General features: G+C 34.6%; 2 protein-coding genes across 3 annotated transcripts in view; both read right to left on the bottom strand.

Annotated features, from left to right (window-relative positions):
* Positions 1-1,486: 1,486 nt before the first annotated feature.
* LOC123714128 (longitudinals lacking protein-like) lies at positions 1,487-10,500 on the bottom strand. The gene is made up of 5 exons (XM_045668280.1): positions 10,317-10,500; positions 9,959-10,078; positions 9,092-9,178; positions 5,971-6,117; positions 1,487-4,376 (listed from the first exon to the last, which is right to left on the bottom strand). Exons 2-5 carry the CDS (start codon positions 10,052-10,054, stop codon positions 4,320-4,322), a joined length of 387 nt encoding a protein of 128 aa, XP_045524236.1. The 5' UTR covers positions 10,055-10,078; positions 10,317-10,500; the 3' UTR covers positions 1,487-4,319.
* A 1,083-nt stretch (positions 10,501-11,583) lies between these two features.
* LOC123714024 overlaps positions 11,584-25,570 on the bottom strand; it is a 30,187-nt gene continuing 16,200 nt past the window's right edge. For both annotated transcript variants that reach the window (XM_045668026.1, XM_045668027.1), the window contains 4 exons: positions 15,024-17,679; positions 14,275-14,902; positions 13,885-14,102; positions 11,584-13,431 (listed from right to left, as the gene is read on the bottom strand). In XM_045668026.1, the coding sequence (XP_045523982.1) occupies positions 13,176-13,431; positions 13,885-14,102; positions 14,275-14,902; positions 15,024-17,679 (3,758 nt within the window). In that variant the 3' untranslated portion in view covers positions 11,584-13,175. The remainder of the gene's footprint in view (positions 13,432-13,884; positions 14,103-14,274; positions 14,903-15,023; positions 17,680-25,570) is intronic.

Here is a 25,570-nt window from a genome sequence, read left to right as displayed (position 1 = left end):
TATAACTTAGAACCTAGACGGAATTATAGTTATAGCATGCCGGTGAATTATTGGTAAACCTTGTGTTCACGAACTCATTATAAACTATACATGTTTGAAGTTTGGGGCAAACAAATATGACATCAGGCCCCCTTAATAAAGACGTTACGCTTATTAATACTGTCTGTAAATATCGACATTTTATTACGCAAAAGCGGAATTTAATGTTCTTTATAAATATAATGAATACGCACTACTACTGTCGTAATAACTAATAAGGGAGCGTTCGTGTATTACGGAACGCAATTTTTGGAGATTCTTGACCCCACCCCCATGAAACGCGCCGTAACGTTTTCTTTATCAAATAGTAAAATGTTTCATGACCACCCCCAGTAACTTTTTATGCCTAAAACTTACCATTATGCAATAACGCGTAATTCAATCCCCGCCCCGTATCGTGTTACAAGAGGACCCCCCCCCCCTAAAATTTGTTACATAATACTTGAACGCTCCCTGAGATAGTAATAAATTTAGCATTCATTTTTATAAATTATAACTTAACGGATTAAATTTTTGTCGAAATGACTGTCGGCGAACAGTCCAGTAAAATAGTAATTTTCCATAGACCGTAGAAATTGCGCGCCAAATTGTGGCTCTTATCTAATGCCGATACCAACTTTATTTGAATTTTTTTATATCAATGGGTGTAATGTAAACTTTGGATAGCTTGGTACAAGGCATTCTCTCATTTTTCTTCTTTTAGTGCCTCTTCATTACTGAAGTTCGGCCATCTTTGCGAAGCCATAATTTCTTCTTTCTAACACGCTGTTTACCCATTGTGGAAGGAGGTGGACGTGGTCCAGGTACGCAACTTTCCGTTGTTAATGTTTAAGATCTCAATAATGACTGGAGTACTGGACCGCTGACACTTTTGGAACAGTTACATATAGATATTTTAAGCGTACAGTGCTATATACTTTTTTTGGCGGCTAAAATTGGTACTACCGTCGCCATTTTGAAATGTCGGTCAAATTTATTTGCGAGCATAATAAATAATTTTACTATATATATTAACTGAAATATATTTATTTTTATTCCTTGCATTATTAATGACAATGGCAAAGTTTCAATTATCGAACCATTCTGATTGCTAGGTATCTTAAAAGATATTATATTAATAGTACAGGTAGCAAATCTATCATATCATTTGTTACTAGCTTTGTGTCTCATTTATTTAAGCCTAGAATTGTATTTTTAGATACATTGTATTATTAATACACTTCTATAAATTATTAAGTTAGTCTGCATGACTTCAAATTATTCCCTTTTATGGTTAATTTTTATTTTCTGGCAATACTAAAGTCAATGACAGCAACACTCTTACCGGCTAAGAAAAGTGTGTGGCACTGTACTTGGAGCTGACGTTATTAATTTTTAATATATAAAATCTCGTTTGCTTTGTTTTGTAGTTAAAATCCCAGAATCAAGTAATAAATAAAAACAAACATTATTTTCATTTTATTATAATCTAAAATTACAAATCTTTCATTACAACTATTCGACGTGTTCATTTATCGCTTTCATACTCTGTCTAAATTACAGTTTTACATTTATACAACAACTATTTTAACAAAGGCAAGGGAATGAAACAAAAGCAATAAAATACTGAAGTGATAAGGAATCGTTGTAACCGATTCCAGTCATTCTAGCCGTTTTATATTGGATACGGAGTCACACGAGAAAACAACCGCCATTCTAAACGTAAATACACATTGAATGTCAATTGTCATTTTGACAGCTCGCGAGAAGAAATTTCGACGTGACGTTTTAGAATACGAGTCCTTATGACATTGCACTCTATGGACACGATTTGTACTAATTAAAAATACAGTTCATCGCATTGACGAGAAATATAAAAATAAAAACTTATAGTAAAGACGTAGTTAATATTACATAGTCTATAAAAAAACCATAGATAACTTTCGAACAAACGAATCGGAAAGTTATTTCCGTACGAATTAGACTAAAATTATTTGATGGAGAGCCGAATTATTTAAAAACCAATATGATATGTTGTGTACATACTATTGTGCCTAAATATGGTCAATATTAGCTACTGTTAGAGTCAGGCTGAAAGTTATAAAGCATACTGATTTTTCAAATTTTATGAGTGATATTAATTATCAACGTATTAACTTGCCTCAGCTTAGCATGGGTCCAGTAAATGCTTAGTCCAGAACTAATATGGGTAAATTCTGAGCCCCGGAGCTCAGAAATGCTCTTAAGCTAGTCATAAGGTGGTAATGGTAAGTCTGTATTTTAAACTACTACTACTGAGATTACATTGAGCAAGAAAATAAGCTTATTCCTAGCGGTTGAACACTTTATAAATTTCGGCCAAAACTAGAGCGTTCAGATGGGTTAGAACGCAAAGTTCTCGTTGCATTATCGGCCTCTTATTATTTAAATTAACAATTTGCAAACACTAACTACGCCTGAGAAAATAATATCTCGATTGACTTAATCTTAAACAAATTACTAAAAGGCACAGACAAGTCGCGTGGTCGAGTCGAGATTTTGACAGGTGTCAGACCGCTACGAAACTTGTCTATGAATTTTAGCTTTAGAAAGGGATTCGTTTAAATTTGACCTTAAAGTTAATAAATCGCTTGCGCAATTATTATGCATGTTGTTGACAACACTTATTCTAAAGCAGAATTAAGGCTCGGTGTACACTTTTCTGGTTTAATGAAAACAGTTACTTCCCCGGTTTGATTTGTATAAAAAAATCGATTAGAAACGTCTTTTGTCTTGTGATTCATATTACAAACTATATTTAACCATCACATGAAGTTCAAAACCGAGTCATAACTGCTATTTGGAATTCAAAAAGTCCTTTGCTTACGTGAGATCTGTAAATGTCAAACTCGATAGAATTAGTGTCAATTGCAAATGACGTTTCGCCTGACAGTCCACAGTGTATAGCAACATTGCAACTGACAATGACAGCGCCATATATTAAACCAGAATAGTGAAATCCACCAAATTAAGGCAACCATCGGTACAGTGTCAGCGCGCCTCACGATGTGAATATTCTACACTTTGGTTGCGGGTAACTCATTCTAAGGCTTCGGCTAACATTAAGGGCTGTAGGCAAGTGTTTGTGGTTTTTAAACACACGTAAAATTATTAAATTTATACCTTATCGGATTTATTTTCAATTCCTGAAATTAATATGAAGTTTTTGATTAACAAGAATTTATACAATAACAGCGAAAAGATTTGTACTTGTCAATATTCATTGTGTATACCAATGAACTGTCAATATTTGACATTGACGTTGACATTCGAATTGACCGGTCCGGTGAGAACTAGGAATTTGACACTTGCCCACAGACTTTACCAATCATTGAATACAAAAACGGTAATGTTTACGAAAATATTTTTATATATTTAGGTTAACATTGATGGAAAGTAATTCGAGACACCTTATTCACAAAAAGAAATAATTCGACCAAATTAAAAATGCCTTATTGCTATGGCAATGCGAGATGGTATTGTTTTGTAGCCATTATAAATATTAAACCCGGGCACTACTTTTGGCTGTCAAAACTTTTTATAAAAAAAAAGTGATTTGACAGATTAGAAATGTAATTTTTAAAACCCGTCCGTAGTGAGCCTTGGCTGGTTAAAAAACACAAAAAATTATATTCGTGATCGAAATAGAAGAAAAATTTAAGAACTGTCAAACCACATTTTTATAATGATTAATTTTTTTACTGGCAACACTAATAACCATGACAGCGACGTTCTTACCGGCCAACACCCTGGCTTAAAAGCTGCACTTTCAAACATGTTCAGAGAAAACATATTATGACAGTTCTTAAACATAACAATTTCCTTGGCGTTTGTGACTGGATTTGAAATATCTATCTTTGGGTAACTTTTAACTAACTTAGACCCGATAATGTTCTATAAACCATCTCACACCACCGAATTAATTAAATATTCACAGCAATCTGTGCAAAAATAACTTTTCTATTAAAATTTTCTCACAGCTTTATTGCTAGCATGGAAATATTGGTGGAATTCGGTGGACACTTGCTAAATAAAGTTTCTGACACAATTCTATAAAAATATATGTATGTCTTATATAGAAAATAAAATTTAATTATCTAAACTACATGAATTCTTTGTTGACTTCACATAATCACTTCGTATATAGAAATGTTTTATATACGGTTTTCTGGTTATATATATCTGAATGAACACAGTACAATATAAATGTGGTCGAGAAATTAGCAAGTGTCCACGCACAGATTTGTGTTCATGTGTGTGTGTTAGCCTTCCCGCTTGATGCTGGGCATCTGTGGAGGCGGCTCAGCTAAACCTTTAACCTGTAATAAATTTCAGTAAACATTATTTGTTTTTGTTTGGCGAATTATTGTTCGTTTTTTGTTTTTGTAAATTGTCAGTCAAAATAGGAGTTATCCAGAGAAAATAAATGATTATTGCGGAATCAAATCTAAATGTTTATGTCGCAGTAAAGTAGTTAAATCAGAGTGTTAATTGAATCTCTAAACAGTTAATTAAAGATCGATATTCAATCCAGTCGCTAGCATTTTGATTTAAATAAAGCAGCGTCGAAAACGTTTAACTATCTGTCTGACCGAAAGCCAGCGAGTTGATTAACAATGTAACACAATTTGTCATTGTGATTTCGGTGTGATCATGAAGAACTGAGAGCTTGGAAATTCCGTGTTTTGTTTTATTATGTACCTAAATGGTTGGGTTAGGTTAGTGTTGTTGCCTAGGAAACGTTTAGGAAACTCGTTAAACGTTTCGTTCACTCACTTGTGTGACGGAACTTTAGCGACTTGATTGGATATCGATCTTAAATTAACTGTCTAGAGATTCAATTAACTCTCTGATTTAAGTACTTTACTGCGACATTTATATGTCTTAACAGAACTGGCAATCTTTGAATACGGACTTAAACGCCATCATACAATTACTATAAACTGTTAAACTATACGAAGGTATGTATTGGGCTATTTAACAGTACGACAAGTAGAGAGTTAGGGAGAATTCAAGTATTACGTAACGAATTGGGGGGGCGGGGGGAGTAACGAGTTGTTAATATTATTTTCCACTTCCCAGTACTTTACACCACATAATGGTAAGTTTTAGGTTTAAAGAGTCACTGGAGTTGGTCACAAAACATTTTACTATTGGAAACAGAAACGTTACGGCGCGTTACATGAGGGGGGGGGGGTCAAAAATCCCAAAATTGCGTGACATAATACTTAAACGCTCCCTTATTAATCTGTATTAAACATTAATTTATTTAAAAAAAAAATTAAAGTAATTGTTTATTAAAAAAGATCATTACTAAAAATATAAAAGTCAAAACGGCAACAATTTAGTCCTGTCTTGTTTAATAGTATATTATCGTTGGAGACTCTTTTAGTTCAGAATATAATGTGTAAGTGTTGGCTTAGTGGCTTCAGCGTGCGATTCTAATCCCTGAGGGCGTAGCTTCGATCCCCGTCTGTGCTCCAATGGACTTTCTAAGTGTGCATTGAACATTCGCTCGAACGATAAATGAAAACATCGTGAGAAAACCTGCCTTACACTCAAAAAGCCGACATGAGACAAATGATTATGAAACAGTGTAATTTAAGTATGATAATTAAGTCACGTCATTATTTTTATACAGATTCCGTTAAACAGTGAACTTTGTGTGTTCTTAAACCTTTTCAAGTCTGGGCCTCAGGTTTCTGTATATGTTTCATGATCATTTGTAAATCAAATAGATGATAAGCCTTCTGTGCCTGACACACCGTCGCACTTGGGTCCAAGGCAAGCCGGTTTTCTCGCGATGTTGTCCATCATCGTGCGAGCGGATGTTAAATGCTCACATAGACATAGTGATGTATATGTTCTTACTTAATAGCATATAATATAATAGCAATTGGAGAATGTTCTTACCTTAAGCCTCGCGGCTGTCTTAAGGAAGGCGGGCAGTTGTTCCTGCGAGACATTAACTTCACCTGCATACATAAACTCTAGTATCGCTTGGAGGTGGAGATAAGACACATCCTTCAGTATTATTATTGGATGCTTTGAGGGATTCTCCTGGAAATTTTAACAATTTGACATATTTAAGATAGGAGGAGGTGTTGATATGCTGCCAAGACTGTCCTTTAAAAAGTATATAATACGCAATTTTAATCTATGTACAGATATCTATCGCATCGAACGCAGCGCGGGATACAGACGTCAATTGATTCACCAATCACGCGATTGACACGCCCCCCCCCCCCCCCAGTGATATCTAAAAATCGTTCAAGATGTTTGCCGGTATCTATAGTTTGTACGTTTGCAATAACTCAAAACTGAATTTCAAAAACCCGTTCACCATTGCTACATTATCCGTGTGCAACAGAGCTAATATGTTAAATATACAAATCTACAACAGGATGAAGCCAAAACAGGCAATAACTTACTAAAGGTATTTTCTTATAAATGTCTACTAGCTGTAAATCTTACAAGGTAAAATCTCTACCTTCAACAGGTATATATTTTATTGAAGTGAAACTTCTTTATCGGCGTTGGGAAAAAATTGACCGTCACATTTTTCGGTTACGCGTCACATTTTTCCGTTACGAGCCTTCTTTTACTTATCCCTACCACGGTTGATTCGAAGCCATTAACAACAAAACTAAATAATAATGATAACAATGATAGTAATAATTCTACTACAATTAATGAAATTCTGTAATAATTTTAGTAGTAATAAGGTAAAATAAAATAAATGTATTATTTGTATTCTATGATAATAAAAGCCTTTTGTTAAACTTTCTGTATCTAATTTAACTTTATTTAACCAATTTCTGTACAGTTCCATATAGTAGACATTTTCCCAAAAATAAGGTCATAACGAAGTTTCACTTCTTAGGTGTGTACTAGTACACGCACACATTTTTTTATTTTAATGTAATCTGTTTTGGCTTTGTATATTGTGTTATAACCGAGTGTATTCTTTTATAATAAAATAAGTTATACTCATATTGTTGTATATCTTATTTATATACTAAGAACGTTGAGGTATTTGCTACTGCCTTAATAAATGGAATACCCAATCAGATATTACATAGCCTAACGTTAACCAACATAAATTGTTTATTAAAAAACCTAATTAAATATGCATTTGTCGGTCTCCTAAACAAGACTGCTATGGTTACATTAATACAAACCACAGATGTTTTCTATATTGTTTATATTATTTATTATATATTATATATTGTGATTATATAAAATAATAAAAAAATATATATAATATCGAGAATCAGTAGTTTGAATTGAAAAGTTCTGTTGAGAGATGGACATATCAAAAAAGCACACAATATCGCTCAGACTGATTGAACGGTAAATAAGTTTGTAAAAGATAATGATATGGTTTTTTTTAATATATAACAAACTAACGGACAGACAGTTCATCTGATGTTAAGTGAAACCGTCGCCCATAACCCATTAAGAGTTAATGTCAGAGGGATCGCGAGTGCGTTGCCGGCCTTTTAAGAATCTGTTTCCTTGAACCTTCCTTTAAAAAAGGCTTAGTTCTGGAATGGCGGACGTCAATGTATTTCGTATTATGTCATGACATCTGAGGATGAAACTCGCCTGCAGGTAATCCTAACAACATCTCTGAACACTCTCCGTGGTAAATGCAAAATAATGAATGGCCGGATATGATAAATCCTTAAGAATATTAAGGATAGGCCTCAAGATAGAGACAGACCGCTATTTCTGCTGCACGTCAAAGCGTATTGTATTTTGAATCTCATCCGGTCTAGGTGAGTCACATATGCTGATCATAGATATTGTCAAACAGAAGTCAAGACTACAGATTTTGAATCGTATCCCTAAATCAGCAAGAGAAAGATGAGACATCTATCAACCACTGATCTTATTTAAGAATTAAGAAATTTAGTTTTTGCCGGGCACCACCACTATGTGGAACCAGCTGCCACCTAAAGTACTACTAATTCGATTTAGGGCCCTACAAGAAAAGAGTGTACCTATTCTTAAAAGGCTGGCAACCTCACATTGCCTTCTGGCAATGTGAGGGGTGGTATCACTTAACATCAGATGTGCCTCCTATTACATAAAAAAATTACATATAAAAGAAATTTATATTCTCTGTATGAATATATAGAGAATATTCAATCTATATTTTCTCTATATCATATGGAAAGTATCTGAAATTAATGGCAGAAACCAATTTAAATTATTTATTTTTGTTGAGAAAAGACATTACACTATTGTATACAACTAGATTGTTATGTTTCAAATATGTGCTGGAAAAATTCATAAGGAATTTTGTTAATGATGAAGTAGCAAGTATTACTATTATCAAATGACAGCAAATTATGTACAATAACTTAACTCAACTAACTAACTAACTAAATAACTCAACAGAATCTGTGAATTGTTTAACATATCTGTAATGATTACAAATGTGTATCCTTTGTTATTGGTATAAATCACAAAACTATACATTTATTCAAAACAAAAATGCTTTGACTGCAATAAATTCCCATTATTAAAATATCCCATATAACAGATGCAATGTTCAGACACAACTTGTATGGGAAATCAAATAAAATTAAATGTAGGAATAATTGATAAATCCATTAAATCAATTAAAAATTGAATTAAACCAAAATATGCATTTCTGACAAGCCTATAGTCCAATTTGGGACCATATTGCTCATTAATGAACAAGCAAAGCTTATAAATACTTCTATTTTTATAGCGAAGCTAACATAAGTATATTACTTTTTAGCTATCTCTTTAATAACTCGCAGCTAATGAAAGTATTCCATATACAGTCAAAATCTGTTACAACGACATCTAAGGGTCTACTCATAATTGGTCAAAAACACCAATAGTCCTAATAGCTATTATAATGTTATAATTAAATACCTAATACAATAGAATTCAGCCGGGACCTTTGATTTTGGTCAATATAAAGGGTATGTTGTGCTAAATGTTATCATTGTTAACGGTTTTGAGTGTATAATAATAACAATATTACAGTGCTCACCTCTAATAAACTTTTAAAATAAGGACTACACGCAGACAGGACCATTTTGTGGGCTTTGCATGTTTGTCCCTCACAAGCTAGTGTTACCTAAAACATTTAAATATACAATACACACTTCTTTAAATGTATGAATTGCCAGTTTTGAGGTACAAAGCTCAGATTGGTCAGTAGCTTACCTAATTTAATTTTAAACATGTACCTGCTAAAACAAAAATTGCTCCAAAATAAAAGAATCATCTGCTCACCTGATAGCATTGAGATACCATTATATTCTAGAAATATACTAAACAAACACAAGATTCATTATATTCCTATTGAAAATGTATTCGTCACAAAAAGATTTTAGATAAATTGTAGTAGTTTTTAACAATTTCTACTTAGAGATAATAAATAGATTAAACTTACGGGTTTGCTTTGATTTTCTTAGTTTTAATATTCTACTAAACCTATCACAAAGTATTATATATAAAGTCGAGTAAAATAAATATGTTTTAATTGCAATCAAAATGAGTATGAATTCCAAGAAACTCAATCTGAGAAACCAGAGAAAAGTAATTTTATGAAAATTTACACATAACTGATTACAGGAAATAAAGTTACAGGAGTTGAAAGTATTCCATTACAAATTGAAAAATATTCAACTATATATGTATTTTGTTTACCTTGCAACCTTAAATGTAGTAGAATATTATTTGTATGGTAAATAATAATTACTTTGAGGCAGAGGCCTTGATATGAGTGAATAGCAGCTATGTTGTGTGCATTTTAATGCTAGGACAACAATGAAAGTAAAATAACATTGTGTGAATTCTATTAATAATTTTGAGAGTGTAAATCTAAGTCAAGGTAAATAAAAAGTGGACTTACATCAGTAAAGCTTTTCTCGTCTCGTAAATGTCTAAACGATGTCACCATATTTGTTTGGAAATCGTTCCATTTTAGGAAAAATTGTTGGTCCCCCATATTGATTTCGTATTTTCTAAATTACTGCAAAATTAGAAATTGTTATAGCTAAAAATAACATTCGCTTTAAGTTTTAACGACTGTTAGGCCGTACACAAATACAGATGTTATTTAATACATTACATATTCAACGGAAGCATAAAATGTACATGATAATCGGTGCAGTATTTCTACGTCACTATTAGAAATGCATTTCTGATTTCATAGGAAATAAGTAAAGCTTTTCAAACGATAAATACAAATTTATTACACGTTTCCTTACCGTAAGAAGTATTAGCTTTGAAATGTTTATAAATCCAAGGGCGACTCGTAACCTTTCACAATTACCACCTTAACTTAAACAACATAACGATTGCATCTGAAAATAAAGACGCCGTCTGGCATAAATTAGCGACTTCTTTCTATTTCTTCAAATTCCTTCAAATCTTCAGTCATCTATTTTGTGTTGCCATTTTATTATTATAAATTATAAATAATTGTTATAAACTAGGTTTATAAAGATAGTATTTATTTTTATTTATTATTTTTAAAAAGAAATATCAATATAAGTCAAAACTTATTAAAAGATAGATAAAGAATGATGTATAAAATACCACAGATACCGATCAAATGTAGTTCTGTGTGCTGAATAGCGACATCTAGTGTTCAGTAGCATCATTATGTTATGTCCCACAAATTCACATTAATTATTACTTCTGCGGATTTGATACAAATACGTTATTCCCGAATCTGTCGATACAATTATAATTATTTATTTATACCCTGTGTCGAAAAAGAATTGATTTAAATTTTTCGTACTCAGTTGGGCAACGTAACACCTATTCTTCATGTTTTGTCTTTGACATTTTTTTTATAGAACAGGGGGCAAAAGACAGTTGGCTTAGTTGGTTAGTATTTCGGAATCAATTTTAAAGGTTGCTTGGTGTACCTCTCTCATGGTGGTGGTGTGCGGCAAGAACTGCCTTATAAATAAATGCCTCAGTTGTATTATGTATTCTGCTTTGTAACCGATTATAAAACTCAGCTGCAAGTATTAATCCGAACAACTCTTCTAAACACTCCATAGTAAATGCGGCTGAAGATGGAAAGATCCCACATCTCAACGCAAGGGATCAAACCGCTCGGAACTAATGAGCATGAATTTGGTTAAGTTCCACTAAGTTTTAAATTAAATCAAAATTAGAAATTTAGAATAATTTTGCCACGATATTTTAGAATGTTAAGATATTATGAAGTATGCTAATGTAAATAATTTATTACTGTAAGTTTTGTTGGCTTCAACACCCCAAAACATCCTAATTTACTAGGCACACGTACACATGCTAAGTTCACGTTACTGCTATTTTAAATATACAAGACAATTATTTGATTTCGTTATTAATGATATTATTTTAAAATTATACTTGAAAAAAATTTTTTATTAATCTGCATACTTAGCTAAATTTTATAAAAATTAAAGATTATTGTGAGTAAATGATACAAACAACTAAAGCAATACATCTTTATTGTATTATAAATCATAATGTATTTCACAAAACGTCTTAAAAACACTCATATTGCATGAAGAAAGAGAGGCAAAGTGAATAATAGTAAAAACTCTTACATAATTAAGTATATAATATTGAATATGTCATGCATCTTGTTATATCTTTAACTAGCTACATACTAGGTAATAGTAAATATTAAACACACTACTATCCCAAGGCCAAGCGGTGTTGCCAAAATCCTTAAATTTACCCTTAATATACGAGATTATTCTAACACATAACATTTAATTTTCGGAACATTATCGAATACTAAATTTAACAGAATAAAAATAAATTACATTATCTATAATTGACAGTAAGCAGGGTTGTCATTAATTAAAATTAAGGTGACAATTACATAAATCGGTATCATTTTGACATTGAATTACACAGATTATTATTGCTGAACTCTTTGAAGCGAAACACAGAAATATATTAATAACTATTTCTTAAACACTACGCTCATAGCTTAGATAATTTTCTGTATATTTGGTATATTATATGCGTTTAATATATTACAAAGCATTTTGGACTTAGGTATATTCTAGCGTATGATTCGTCAATCCACGAAGGAGACTGAAATCCCTAAGACTAAATTATAATTTAAAACTATCGAGTTTTTAACCCACCTAATAATATTGCTGCACCAAAATACTTATCGACTATACAAAAATTAAAAAAATAAATCTTTCAATAACAAAGTAACGAAAAGTTAAAAATTGTCAAAAACATTACTGATGGTTTAAAGTCCACCGAAACTTTGGTTACACAATTATAATAAACACGAGATCCTAACTTCTTAAATAATTTTAGTCTTTGTTTTAAAAGAAATGCCATAAATTTGAGCAAAATAAAGTTTACTTATTATAAACATGACCGGTACATCGCGAGCGAAAACCCCGCACAATAGAAACCATAGACCATATAGAACTACCACTAAACACGGCCATAGATAATAATTATTTACATTCTGAAAGTAAACGTAAAAATTTCTTACGGGGTTTTGGTAAATCGCCGTAGGAACTTACGCTAGAATTGAAAAAGTTAGAAAATATTATAAATTAAGACTACATTCCTTAACTCTACTCATTGGTAGGTTGGTTAAGAGTTACGCTTATTCGAAACTGTTTGGTAAGCACAATTAATGACTGACTAGACAGATTTGGGTTTGCAGAATAAGATGGGAAATGAAGAGAGACGACTAGATGGAAATGCAAAAGTGTTAGTGTTCCTTAAATTTTATAATGTACTTTAAAACTGGCACAACTTCGTAACCCAAGGCATTGAGGACGGTATAGATTATATAAGGCATGTAAAGGCACCCGAAGCGATATTTACGCGGTAGATGGCGTTGAATCGATGTCAATCGTTCGTTGTTTAAAGCATAAGAAATCTAAACGTGTATAATACAGGAATCCTCTTATTATTATACGGTTTCATCACACTTATATGCAAATAAATGAATGTGTTTTTTTAGTATTTAAAAGGACGCGATGCCGCTACTCGCCACTAGGTGGCGCTGTACTCAAGTTGATTTTTAGTCCTCGCGGGGCCAGAATGAGCCTGGCTGGTGTGACGAGGACTAAAGCGTACTCTCATTTGTTGACTCCCAGGAACTTAGCAGCTTCGTCGGCGGACGATAGAAGTTTATTGATGATGGTCTTGTCCGGAATGCCCAGAAGCTTACCGATGAGGTCGCTTCCGTTTTCGCCTTCGTTTTCCTCGGAGGAGTACTTCCGTGACATGTCCAGTTTGATTTTCTTATCGTAGGGCAGGGAAGGTGGTGAGTTGTTGTTGTTCACGTTGTTTGGGATCTCGTTTCCGGAGCCATCGTCGTCTTGGTACCGATAACTAAAACGAAAAGTACTAATCAATTTATACTTATTGAAATTTTGAACTGGTAAAACTAATTTTATTGTACAAGTAACCATGAAGTATGGCAGGCAGTATTGGCCGATATATTTTTTTACGTCACGTAGCAATTTTATTGTTATTGTCTTTTATTAACATAGCTTTTTTACACATTAAGAAAAACACTTTTTGAACGGATTCAAAAACATTTTTTTAAACAATAATAAAATTAACAAAAACACTTTTTGTACGGATTGAAGCTAAAATTTTTTTCATGTTAATTAAAAAAAAAGTTTTTGAGCTAAAATTGAACCCGGGGAAAACACCATGAAAACCAATCTAAATAAACGAAATTTTGAATGAGTATCTAGTTGTTAATGTATATTTGAAATGCCGGAAGCCATCTTGTGAATTTTCTTCTGTTGTCTAAATAAATAAAAATACAGTACTTACCCATTAGAGGCTTCGATCGGTGTATCAGATGGGGTGGTCTCTTCGTCATCAGTCGCCTCTTCTCGATGCTTCTTGCGGTGACGCAGCATGCTGTGCTTGAGGGTGAAGCGGCGCCTGCAGAGGTCGCAGGCGAAAGGTCGTTCTCCGGAGTGTGTGCGCATGTGTCTACGCAAATCCTCGGCTGACCAGAAACGACGCACGCAGAACGCGCATACCACCTGAAATAGAGGTATCATACATTGTTAAGGTATGTCAATATATAAAATAGCTTGAGTTTATGATTGATATATATAGTATATTCACAAATATTAACGAAACTTTAAAGAATATGGAAGAACTGTCATGTTTTGGTTAATGTCCAAAAATCTGTGTGGTATTTATTCAACATACCTTTCTGTTGGCATGGTCTGGAAACTTTCCCCTATCGTCATCATCAGCGCTTTCGCTTCTATCGCTGGCCGCATCCAAGGCACCCTTTGACACCAACTGCTCGTACTCCACCGTGTGGTTCGATGACAGATGCCCCAGAGCCCCATTTCGATCACCAAAAGCCGCTTCACAGAGGTGGCATTTGAAAACGAGCCCAACATCCGATTCTTCCTCTGGCAACGGCGATGGAGGCGATTCTCCGCTACCATGGCGCGAAGACATATGCTTCTTCAACGTCTCCATTGAGGAAAATGTGCTGGTAGGACAGGTGGCACATTTAAATGGCCTTTCGGGTACTGCTCTGGTGTCGTTCGGCGTTGGGAGTGTGACAGGAATTGGTTCTGCCAAAATAGCCTTAGCCGAGCCTCCGTGTTTTCGCAATAAGTGCCGATCGCAGTTGGATTTAGTTGTGAAGAGGAGAGGACAATGGGGACATTTGAAAGGCTTTTGGCCCGTGTGGGTGAGGACATGTCGCCGGAGGGAAGACGACCAAGGGAATTTGCGATGGCAGTAGGGACAAGAAACTCGGTTTGGCGCGAGACTGTATGCTGATTTTTTCTTTGGTGGCAGGTTTGCGTCGGACTCCGATCTGGAATTTATAATACACCATAAGTATATATAGATTGTAATGTATTTGATTTATTAAGAGTATATTGAATAATTAATTACTTTGTGAGTTTTTAAGTTGTATGTATAATGAAAATACTTACTTGTTTTCATCGCTTCCAGAGTTATTGCCTTCACTGGTAGAAGCCACCAGACCTTCTTCATCCTCTTCTTCATCAGAACGCGTTGGAACTAACTGCGAACTAACTGCCACATCTTGATTTGATGGGATACCATCTGTTTTCTCCGAAGGGATAGGTAAGGGCTTGTTAATAAGGCTTCCAGCAATTTTTAGATCGAAATCTTTGTTAATTTCTTGCTGCCGTGTCGCCATTAGTATTTCAGCTGCAGCGCGATGCGCAGCGGAATGTTCATCTACCTTATCATCCGGTTCCTCATCAATAACTAAAGCGTCCTCCTCGTCTTCTTCGTTATCAGCAACTTCATCGGAGTCTCTTCTTATGGGGGAGCGGTCTAGTTGTGTTGGTCGTTCAAGGTGTCTAGCCAAAAGGGCGTACTTCACGCGATCAGCTAGATTTTCAGAACCAGGATACGGTGGTGGCGCTCTTGGCGTTGGCCGTCTTACACTCCAGTGTTGCGGATGTTGTTGTTTGACGTGACGTTCCATGTTTGAGCGCAATGTGAAACGAGCGGAGCACTGTGAGCATGAGAATGGCCGTTCAGTGCGGTATCTACGTTGTTTTTGTTTAGGCATTAGAATACCATTCTTTATAACCATTTTAATGGGATCATTTTGTGGCACACTGTTATGTTGCGGAGATTCAGGGTGGGGCGGGGGTGTAGGCGTTGTGGACACTTGCAATGGCTTCTGTTCTTCTTCCTCTGGCTCTTGTTTAGGTTGAATTTCTTGCTCCGTAGAAACAAGTCTTCCGCCTGACATACTTAAGCCACGAATTATCTCTTTTTGTATACGCTGTTTTATTTCGGCAAGTTCTTGCGAATCAGTCGGGTTGGGAAAAATAGAAGATTGAAGAAAATAAGGGTTTAAAGGAAACGATGGTGGCAATGGCAGTCCAGGCAAGCCGGGTACTGCACCAGCGTATAATTGAGAGAGCTGCGAGGCATAGTAGGCTGGATCTAACTTTGGTAGAGCGGTTTCAAAGAGTCTTTGCTGAGCCAAAAGGAACCTTGTCTTCTCAAAGGCAGCAGCAGTGGCCGCAGCCGTAGAATCAAACGTAGGTCGCGGTTGAACTTTGGGCTCGTCGTCATCCGCATCACGTTTCTTCTTGCTTAGGTCAAGGACATCGCAACTGTTGTTGTCACTTGTACTCAAGTCGACAGGAGTTTCTTCATTGTAAGTTTCTGAAGGTATTTCGTTTGTCTTAAATGTAACATCGGGTGTTCTGAATTCCGGTATTTGTGTCAGTTGACCGATACCTTTCACTTTAATTCTTGGCAATGTTTGGTCGCATTCTCTAGGTGTTAGCGTTGGTGTTTCAGGCAGAGATTTGACTAATGAAGTCACCGGGTGCCTGTCAGCGATAAATGTTGGAGAGTAGTGAGTTAAAGGAGTATCACGACCTGTGGAGTCGGTTCGCCTTTCAATAGTATCAGGTGTATGGAATGCAAGAGGCCTTTTTACTTCTTCACGGGCATGCTTTAAATTTACTTCGTCATTATTTGGATCTTCTGAAGGGTGGTATATGATAGACCGCTTCACGTCTTCGCGTGTTACCTTGGCATGGCGGTTTCGCAGGTGTCTTTCACAATTTGCTTTAGTTGTGAAGGCATAGTTACAGACGGCACATTCATATGGTCTGTCACCGTTATGGGTCCGCATATGGCGCACTAAGGCTGCTTTATCGAGTGACGCATGAGGACACATATTGCACTGATATGGACCAGGACCAGTTCCGCTTAAGTGAACTCTATTATGACCCTTCAAGGCTCTTAAATTTGGAAACTTAGCAGGACATAAGCGACAAGGAAATTCTCCTCGAAGTTTCATACGCCTGAACTCAGCGGCAAAATTATCTTGAGTTTCTTCTGGTTCCCGTTCTTTTGATGCGGTATCCGGGGGAGTGAGTACAGAGCTCTCTAATGCCACTCTTGTTCCTGTTAATCTTTCTAAAAGACTACTCGCAGATGTGACATTTAATATAGATTGAATATCAGCCAAATCCCTTGCAGCATCAATATGTCTGATGCCATTAGCTAAATGTGCGTCTTCGAATTTCGGAGTAAATCTTTCCATAGGCGGTGTTAAGGTTCCAGGGATACCAAAGGATCTATTTCTTAGATCTAACTTAGCAAAAAAGTCCTCCCGACGGTCTCTCTCTGGACTGAGGATTCTGGTAGACACGCATGTCTTTCGGTGTATATCCAAAACTTGTAAACAAGGGAAATCTCTGGAGCAAAATTCGCACGTATAAAGATTGCGATCACCAATGTTCCTATTAATATCGGAGAACTTTTTATTAGCAAAATCGCCAAAGCTATACTCATCATAGTTTGTCTTAGCTTCGTCGCCATGAGCGGTGAATCGGTGGATGTCAAAGGCGTTCATGGAATCAAAGCGTTGTACGCATTTCGGGCATTCAAAGCGCGCTGTCCTCTTATCTAGAGGCATGGGTGACGGTGATGAAGAAGCTGCCCTCTTGCGAGCTCTTCGGCAATCCTCTTCATCGCTCCTGTCCGAGCGGTTATCGCTGTCTATACTCATGGTCCTCGTAGCCCGTGTTTCGATCTTCATTTCGTCAGAATCAAATTTTGCTTCACTGATGACTTCTGCTTTGATTTCTGTAACAACAAACGAGCCTTTTACAATTGATGTTCAATGTTTGAATACCGCGGGCGGCTGGCTTTCATTTTCCTATTCCAAGAAAAGTTGACAATAGATGAGTCAGTCGATTCTGACGAATGTATTAGAACAGAGTTTATTGTTATGGCAGTTCCTGTTATCGTTTAATAGATTAAAAATCGACCTGGTACGGTAAGAGGTTTGGATCAATAATCATTTATAATGGTTACATTTAGCGCGTTCGGTTAAGAATGTTTTAAGCGTGAATCATTGGATCTATTGTCACAAATACGGCTAGGGACACGTCGTTTGAAACTCAAATAGCCTGAGATAAGGAATCGCGTCTCAAATGAAATAATAGATACAGCTCATACTACGTTGAGAAGGATTAAAGAAAGATAATGTTATTATCTATCATTATCTCTGTTTAATTATTATTTATCAATTGTGTGGACTTTGATGTTGTGTCCGTTAAGGTAAATTGTTATAGATATAACGCATACCTTTACTATGCCTGACTTCCCCATCGGGAAAAAGGTGTGATTGAATAAATTACCTAATATTATATATAACGTCTTACGGTGCAAAGGCGTTATAGTTGTAATGTACTATAGCTTATAGTCGATAATTAAAGATATTGGCACCTGCTTAGTACTGGTAGCTCCAGAGCTGGTGTTTACCTCGCTCAACGAATAAGTATCTGTACACTGCCATTTTTTTTTAAATTTGTTTTAATTTTTAATAATATATGTTAAGAAATACTATATGTTCACAATTAGATTAATTCATAAAAATAGTATTTTTAAGCTACGCAAAAGAACTCGCAACTACCTACTAGTAGATAATATCCGCAAAGGCGCGGTGTATAAAACGCGGGCGTTGGTTGGTCGGAGAAAAATCAATACCGGCAAAGTACAACGTCACATGTAGATAACTTCGTGGAACTTGAAAGGTTTCACGATTTTGTTATATTTCAGTTAAAAATTAAATGACAGTTGTTTTAGTTCCAGAATTTTGTCCCCGAAACCAGATTTACGCGAATCTTCAGTCATGTTTCCCTGGGAATCTTAGACCTGATTAAATAGTATATATATATAACAATTGAATATAGAATACATATGTAGATATGTGCCAATTTTTTTAAGGTTATCGTTATATCACTGAGATTTACAAAGTCGTTTATATAGCAATCGCAAATCTGGTGGAATTTCTAGTCTTTAAAGATAAGTTTAATTGTAAATATTTAGAGATTTTTTATTTAACCCTTAACAATTAATCATTTAAATATAAAATAATCTTTCGAGTACATGTTTTTACGGATAAAAATCAATAAAACAGACACAAAAATATGGCCGCACACCACGATCTTAAACCACATATTCTAAGATTTGCAGGAATTCTTTGTTTTTACATATAACATTTTAGGACTTCGTATAGTCTAAAGCAGAAAAAACGTTATGGCATGTAAGGGTATAAGTGTAATATGCATATTATTGTAGCAATACGAGGAAAATATAATTAATTAAAAAACCCTATTTTCTTATACAAACAAATTGAGATAAAATTAGTCGATAAATTTAACACCATTGCAAATTCAGCAACGACACGCGTACTATGTTGATATATTTAACAGAATACCTACTACCAGATAGTATTGTCTTTTGTTAAAATAACTTTTACACATTAAGAAAAACACTTTTTGAACGGATTAAAGCTATGTATTATTTTTAAAACTTAAAGTTATTTACATAATTCTAAAGTTTAAATTTTTTTCCGACGTTTCGCGTACTTTTCGATGAAGATTTATAAATTTAATATTAGATTCAGATCGATAAACTCACAATTGAATGGACTTTATACACAGATAAAAAATTCTAATATGCTTCATGCACGAAGGTGATAAATTCAGTCAAAAATTATTTTTAGCCTAGTCAGTTTTAAATGAATTGTCCTGTGGTGACCTAAAACCACTGGGTTTTCCCATGAATCACACGGACGTCAAAATAATCTCGGTTTTCATTCATGCACGTAGATTTGTGCGTCGCAATTCATGATGGGTTTTTTTATACAGACATTTCACCACAACCCCACCTGATGTCCAATAAGAGCGGATTGCGGCCTATTGGGGTCTGTAAGGTTTGTAATTACACTACAATATAAACACCTTCAAGTACTAATCTAATACGATAATATCGAAAAAAATTATATGTAATAAATGAAATATACAATATTGCTACTGTGAACTGGACTTCATTTCGTCTTAATAGGTGCTACAACCTTCGCCGTTGTATCACCTATTAAGTCATAGCTACCCATGCTATACTGTTTAGGGAAGCTTGCAAAGTTCCTATCTTTAGGTGTTTTCGAATAAACGATCCCAATTGGCACTTGGGGATAACAACGAAGAGGTAAAATTATTATTAAGTATCTATTTATATATATGGATCTAGTGGCGCTTCATTTCTGCATTTGTACTTTCGTACAAGATGGTCTCCTATGGTCTGACACATCAAGAAGACTAAAGTTTGTTATGGAAGAGCTGGTAATCCTTACTCCGGTATTTTCTTACTTAGAAGCGTTCCCAAATCTTACGTTATAATGAATTGTTATCAAATAATTAAATTAAATTTACTTATCCTGTTTTATGACACCGGAATCAAATTAATGAATTGTTATAACATACATCAGTCAAAACCAAATTAATAAACCATGGGTTTAAATTAATACCATTACGTAAAAAACGTTTTTTACTAGTAAATCGCGACATTAGCTGTCAGTGACGTTATTGTTACAAATAACTGTCAATGTAAACAGATAAGCCTTTTTTCGTTAGTAGTTAGAAAGTATCTTAAGCGTTTTACAAGACTATGTAGCTACAGACAACGAGGCCGATTAACGATTTTTTTTAATGTTGTCTACATTGACGTATGTATATAGTTTTCAATACACACGGTGTCATATAACATAGGTTAATGTCAGAATCTTATTAATTGAAAAAAACAGCTTAGTCGCGGAATCCATTTTCACCGTAAAGCGATTTTAGATACAAACATCCGGTCAGTATTATCGTGTTTCATTTAAGAAATTTCATTACCAAATAATTTTTATTTTACAATACAAGGAATTTTAGGGATGTCTTATTGCTTCATATTGCGGTCTTGTCATAATGACACCATGGACTCGATTTCTAGGTGTGCTCTATTAAAATAAAAATCTCAAAATCGATTATATATTATGATAACATAAATAAATATCAATGAAATGTCCTCATTATATCAGTTGATTTATCATATCTATAAAGATGGATGAAAAAAATAACATATAGATAAATATTATTTTATCAATTAATACATATAGTATTAATGAGAATCATACTTATATGTGTATAAAAATTACAATTATTATAAGTCATAGTGAGAGACGTAAATTGTGGCTTAAAAGAGGACGTAATGACAAGGGTACGGAAAGAAATGCTTAGATCTTTTGGTCATGAGACGCTGAGAAGAGAAGTAGAGAGAAGGAGACCGTGGATGGTGAAGTCGGGTTGAGTAGTCCTTGTACATAAATCAATGGCGCTACAACCTTTTTTTAGGTCTGGGCCTCAGATTTCTGTATCTGTTTCATGATCATTTGTTTATCGAGTAGGCAAGTAGGTGATCAGCCTTCTGTGCCTGACACACACCGTCGACTTTTTTGGGTTAAAGACAAGCCGGTTTCCTCACGATGTTTACCTTCGTTTGAGCGCACATGTTAAATGCGCACATAGAAAGAAAATCCATTGGTGCACAGCCGGGGATCGAATTCAGGCCTTGTACATACCTGGACCAAATCCAGGAGGTACTTGAGAGGAAACAATTTGAAAGTTCTAAGTTCTAATAAGTTCTCAACTTCTTTATTTGGGTCTGAGGCTGGTTTCCTTACAATGTTTTTACAGTTCGAGGGAATGTTAAATGCGCACAAACAAAGTCCATTGGTGCACCGGGATTCAAACATACCACCTCAGGGATGAGAGTTACAAGTTGAAGCCTCTAGGCCAACACAGCTATCGACTTAAGCACCCGTTTTGGGCGTTCTGAGAAACCTTCAAGCGTTGTCTGTTCTAACACTTGGCTAGAAGTAGATCGGCATAATTAAATAATTTAGAAAATAAATAAAAATATAAACAAACTCTTACATTTTCTTTGAAAAATATAAACGCAATACGTAATATGAGAAAGGGCGTGTGTTACACCGTATCGTAACACAGTTTCGTAGTCCCCGAAATTATATACTATGGGTAAGAGTAGACTTGCCCCTATATAAAACTAAATCATTTTTTGTACGTCAGTAGTTTCATCTCTTTCTGTTAAATTCTGTTTTCGCTGTGATAAAAAGAGACATGCGGAAATTATGTCAAATATATTGTAAGATACGGGGAGTTGTCTGTGTAGTGTAGTTATATAGAATTTCGAGTTTCCTCCTACGACAAATCTTACTAAGATATAGTAGTTGATTGATGCAGAAAAAGCAATATATATAAATAAATATAATAGATGCGTAAAAGGCAGCATAGAAAATACTTCTGATAATGATTAAAGAATAATTTAAAAGAACAGAAACGTGCTGGAGCCCACGAAGAAGCCACCATTACGTGATTGTCGAGGCTATTCAAATTCTTGACACCACGGGCCTAGTGAGAATATTGAAAAGGAAAAAAAAAAACATTCGAATTAGTGAATTAGTATTAGTTCTACAGTGGAAAAATAGGACACAAGGATCATATCTTCCCCTTAATAGGAAGGTAATGTTATTGGACACTTTCTTCTCCTTTTTAGAATTTTCTTAACCTCCTTAGTCATAATAAAAAAAAATAAAAAAAATTTAAAAAGTTTGGTCCCTGAGGCAGTGTGTGTACCTTTAACGCTGGCATTTGCTGTATTGTGATACTTATTCGTTGAGAGAGGAAAGCACCAGCTCTTGGGTCATGATTGCTAATAAATTTAATTTCTTTTCTAGGAAATAAGGTTATATTGTAATGACTTATTAGTTAAGTTAATCTGAATCAACTAAACTTTATACTTACTGAATTTATTTATCAAATTCAGCTTAGCCATTAACGGACGTAAAATGATGCAACGTATAGCAGTTTCATTGTAATCACTTTATATGTTAAACAGTTCTTGTCTCGGAAACCTGTTTAATGATAGTATCGCTGAATGACTACCAAAGCGAATTTTTTTCAAATAATTTGTTTCTGTTATTTTACAGTAGATTTTTTTTCAGAATTCAGCTTTTAACCTAAACATTGGTGTCGGTTAAAGCTTCGAAGCAAAGATTTTGGAGTGCTATGGGGATCAGAAACGTGCCTTATCCTGCACTTGCTGGCAAAACAACCAGCTTATGAGGCTTCGGATTCAGTTTAAGGAAATTATGTGTAAAACTAATTGATCGAGTTTTACCTGTAACCCCAGAGCTGGTGCTTTTGGTCAACGAATAAGTATCGCAATACAGCGAGGAAATGCTGCCAGCGTTAAAGGTACACTGCCACAGGGACCAGACTTTTTAAATTCGTTTTAATTTTCTTTTTATTATTACTATGGAGGTTAAGAATGTGGTGAATAAATATATTAAATAGATACATAATATTGATTTGTATTAATACTTGTTTTTATAATCTATCTTACACATAACACCTGTTTAAATGTTTGTACATTTAACTGTATGATAACGTGATCATTCAAAGCATGAAAAACGGCTGACTGTTTTATAATAAGACATAGTATATTTTAATTATTATTAATATATATTTTACTTATTAAGTGGTAGTGTTTCTGAACAAATTCAAGTTAGGGTCCGCATTCGCATATAATGCATGATATAGAAGCTTTTCTTATTTTATTGTAACACTTCAGCGAATAAAAGATTTGAGTGTTCATTTCGGTGTGACAGTAACATTTACGCAACAGCATTTGCGTTTTTAAATCTGATGAAACTAATATTTTGATTCCTGGAATTATTTTATGCTTATTTCGAGTGCATTCATTGAATTACACTGCTTATATTTGTTTTATTAGAAATGTCGATTTTATTGGATTTGACATCCGGTCAGATAAAATATATAATATAGATTTAAAATTATAGAAAATATAAATTGGAGGGTAACGCGAGACGATAGGGAACCGTGTGATTAGGTTTTAGTTTATTTTATATAAATTTTCCAGCGCTCCCTGTCCTGTGCTACCTGCTGCTAATTGCTGCCTTTAAGCAGCAGGTCCTCCACCACTCTGTCGAACCAGCTATCTTTTTGGGTCGCAGAGACAGCGGAGAGAGTGAGTTAATTGTATAATTTTTCAGTGTTACTTGTAATATTATTTTTGTTGATTTGGTTATGCACTTGCATCTTAATCCTTAGTATTTTATTCATCACTAGGGTTGCCTAAAGAGTTCGCTTGTTAGAGTTAAGGCCGCCCGTCGCATCCCTAGTAATTTTTTTGTTCGTTTTTATTTGTAATTCCACGAATTTTTTGATAAATAAAAAATATATGTTTTTTGTTGTTACGAACCAAAACCAATACGGTAACTTAGACTGAATTGTTACTAACTAAAACTACATATAAATAAAATCTGAAAAACTAAATTATTATTATATTCCTTATAGTAAAAATTATATAAAGCTGAAAAACGACTTAAAAATCGATGAAATTTTAATTCAGGAACCGAATTTCAAATATTTAAGTGTTTATCTTCGTCTTAAAATATATTCTTAATAAGTTTCTTTACATCGCCAAGGGGACTTTAAAGACTACTATATGGAAAGAACCAAAGGGAATGAGAAGAATGGATATATAAAAGGCTGGAAGAGGCCTTTACCCTAAGGGGTTTCAGACAATAGTGCTGAAGTAAGGTAGGATATTACAATAACAAGAATATATATATTCCGTAAAATCTACATTTGTAAAGACTGGAAAATAAACGGGCTTTATTATTATTACATTCCCAAGAGTTAAGTTAGTATCTCGGACATACAATGAATAATAAAAATATCTATCGAAAAGATCAGGTTCACTCAAGTTCAAGAAAAGGTGTCAGGTAGATGCCGTGACTTCCTCCTTCCCGCTTATTCGGAATTTAAATCGTCCTATTGCCAGTAAAATTTTAGACCTTGCAACACCGTCACACATAACGGTGTGACCATAATTTGATATGACTGGGACGTCGTGGTCCTAGCGGTCGAGTGACGAGCATAATTCAAAATAGCACTGTTATAATCTCCATGTGCTAAATATCACATGCTAAAATGTATTATAATGCTTTTTTCGACATCATTAGTTAAGTACTGTAATGTATGTATTTTTGAATAAATAAGTAAACAATATATATCTTAAACAGCACTAGAACTGACAGATTGATGAGGTCCTGTGACTGATGCCGTATTGATAACAAAATTAATCTAACTTTGGCTGAATGAAGGTAAAAGGCTGTCATTCAGCAATAGATTATTTTAACAGGGGGCAAACATGCAGGAATTAACACTGCTAGAAGACTCGCTCCACTCGTTCGAGCCCACGCTTATCTTTAAGGCCCTAAGTCGAATTGGTAATAGAACTTCTGGTTCTACAAAGTGGTGGTGCGTTAAAAGTACAGTCGAACGATGGACGTCATAATATCGGTGGTATTTCGTATTCTACCACGATTTCCGATGGTGAAACGTAGCATTTTGGAAACCATTCCGAGTATCGGATTTAAGAAATCACTGTTATAAATAGCAACCGTTATAGTAAATGATTTTTAGCATGACAATCTGTGACGCTCAAGTCAACGGTATTGAATTAATGCGTATCCTAAGACATCATTTCACTCCATTGACAATTACGTGGTTACAGCAATGGTGTCGTTTGGTTCGCTGGCTTT

Source organism: Pieris brassicae, chromosome 9 (genome assembly GCF_905147105.1).
Source record: "Pieris brassicae chromosome 9, ilPieBrab1.1, whole genome shotgun sequence".
In the NCBI taxonomy this organism is placed as follows: domain Eukaryota; kingdom Metazoa; phylum Arthropoda; class Insecta; order Lepidoptera; family Pieridae; genus Pieris; species Pieris brassicae.
This window is presented reverse-complemented; position numbering and strand designations above follow the sequence as displayed.

Bases quoted from the DNA above. Each gene is read 5' to 3' on its own strand.
- LOC123714128 (XM_045668280.1), bottom strand. From the start codon at position 10,054: ATGGGGGACCAACAATTTTTCCTAAAATGGAACGATTTCCAAACAAAT. The intron at 6,118-9,091 runs GTGAGCACTGTA...TAAAATTTCCAG, and splicing joins ATTTTAAAAGTTTATTAGAG to GAGAATCCCTCAAAGCATCC. The intron at 4,377-5,970 runs GTAAGAACATTC...AATTTATTACAG, and splicing joins AGACAGCCGCGAGGCTTAAG to GTTAAAGGTTTAGCTGAGCC.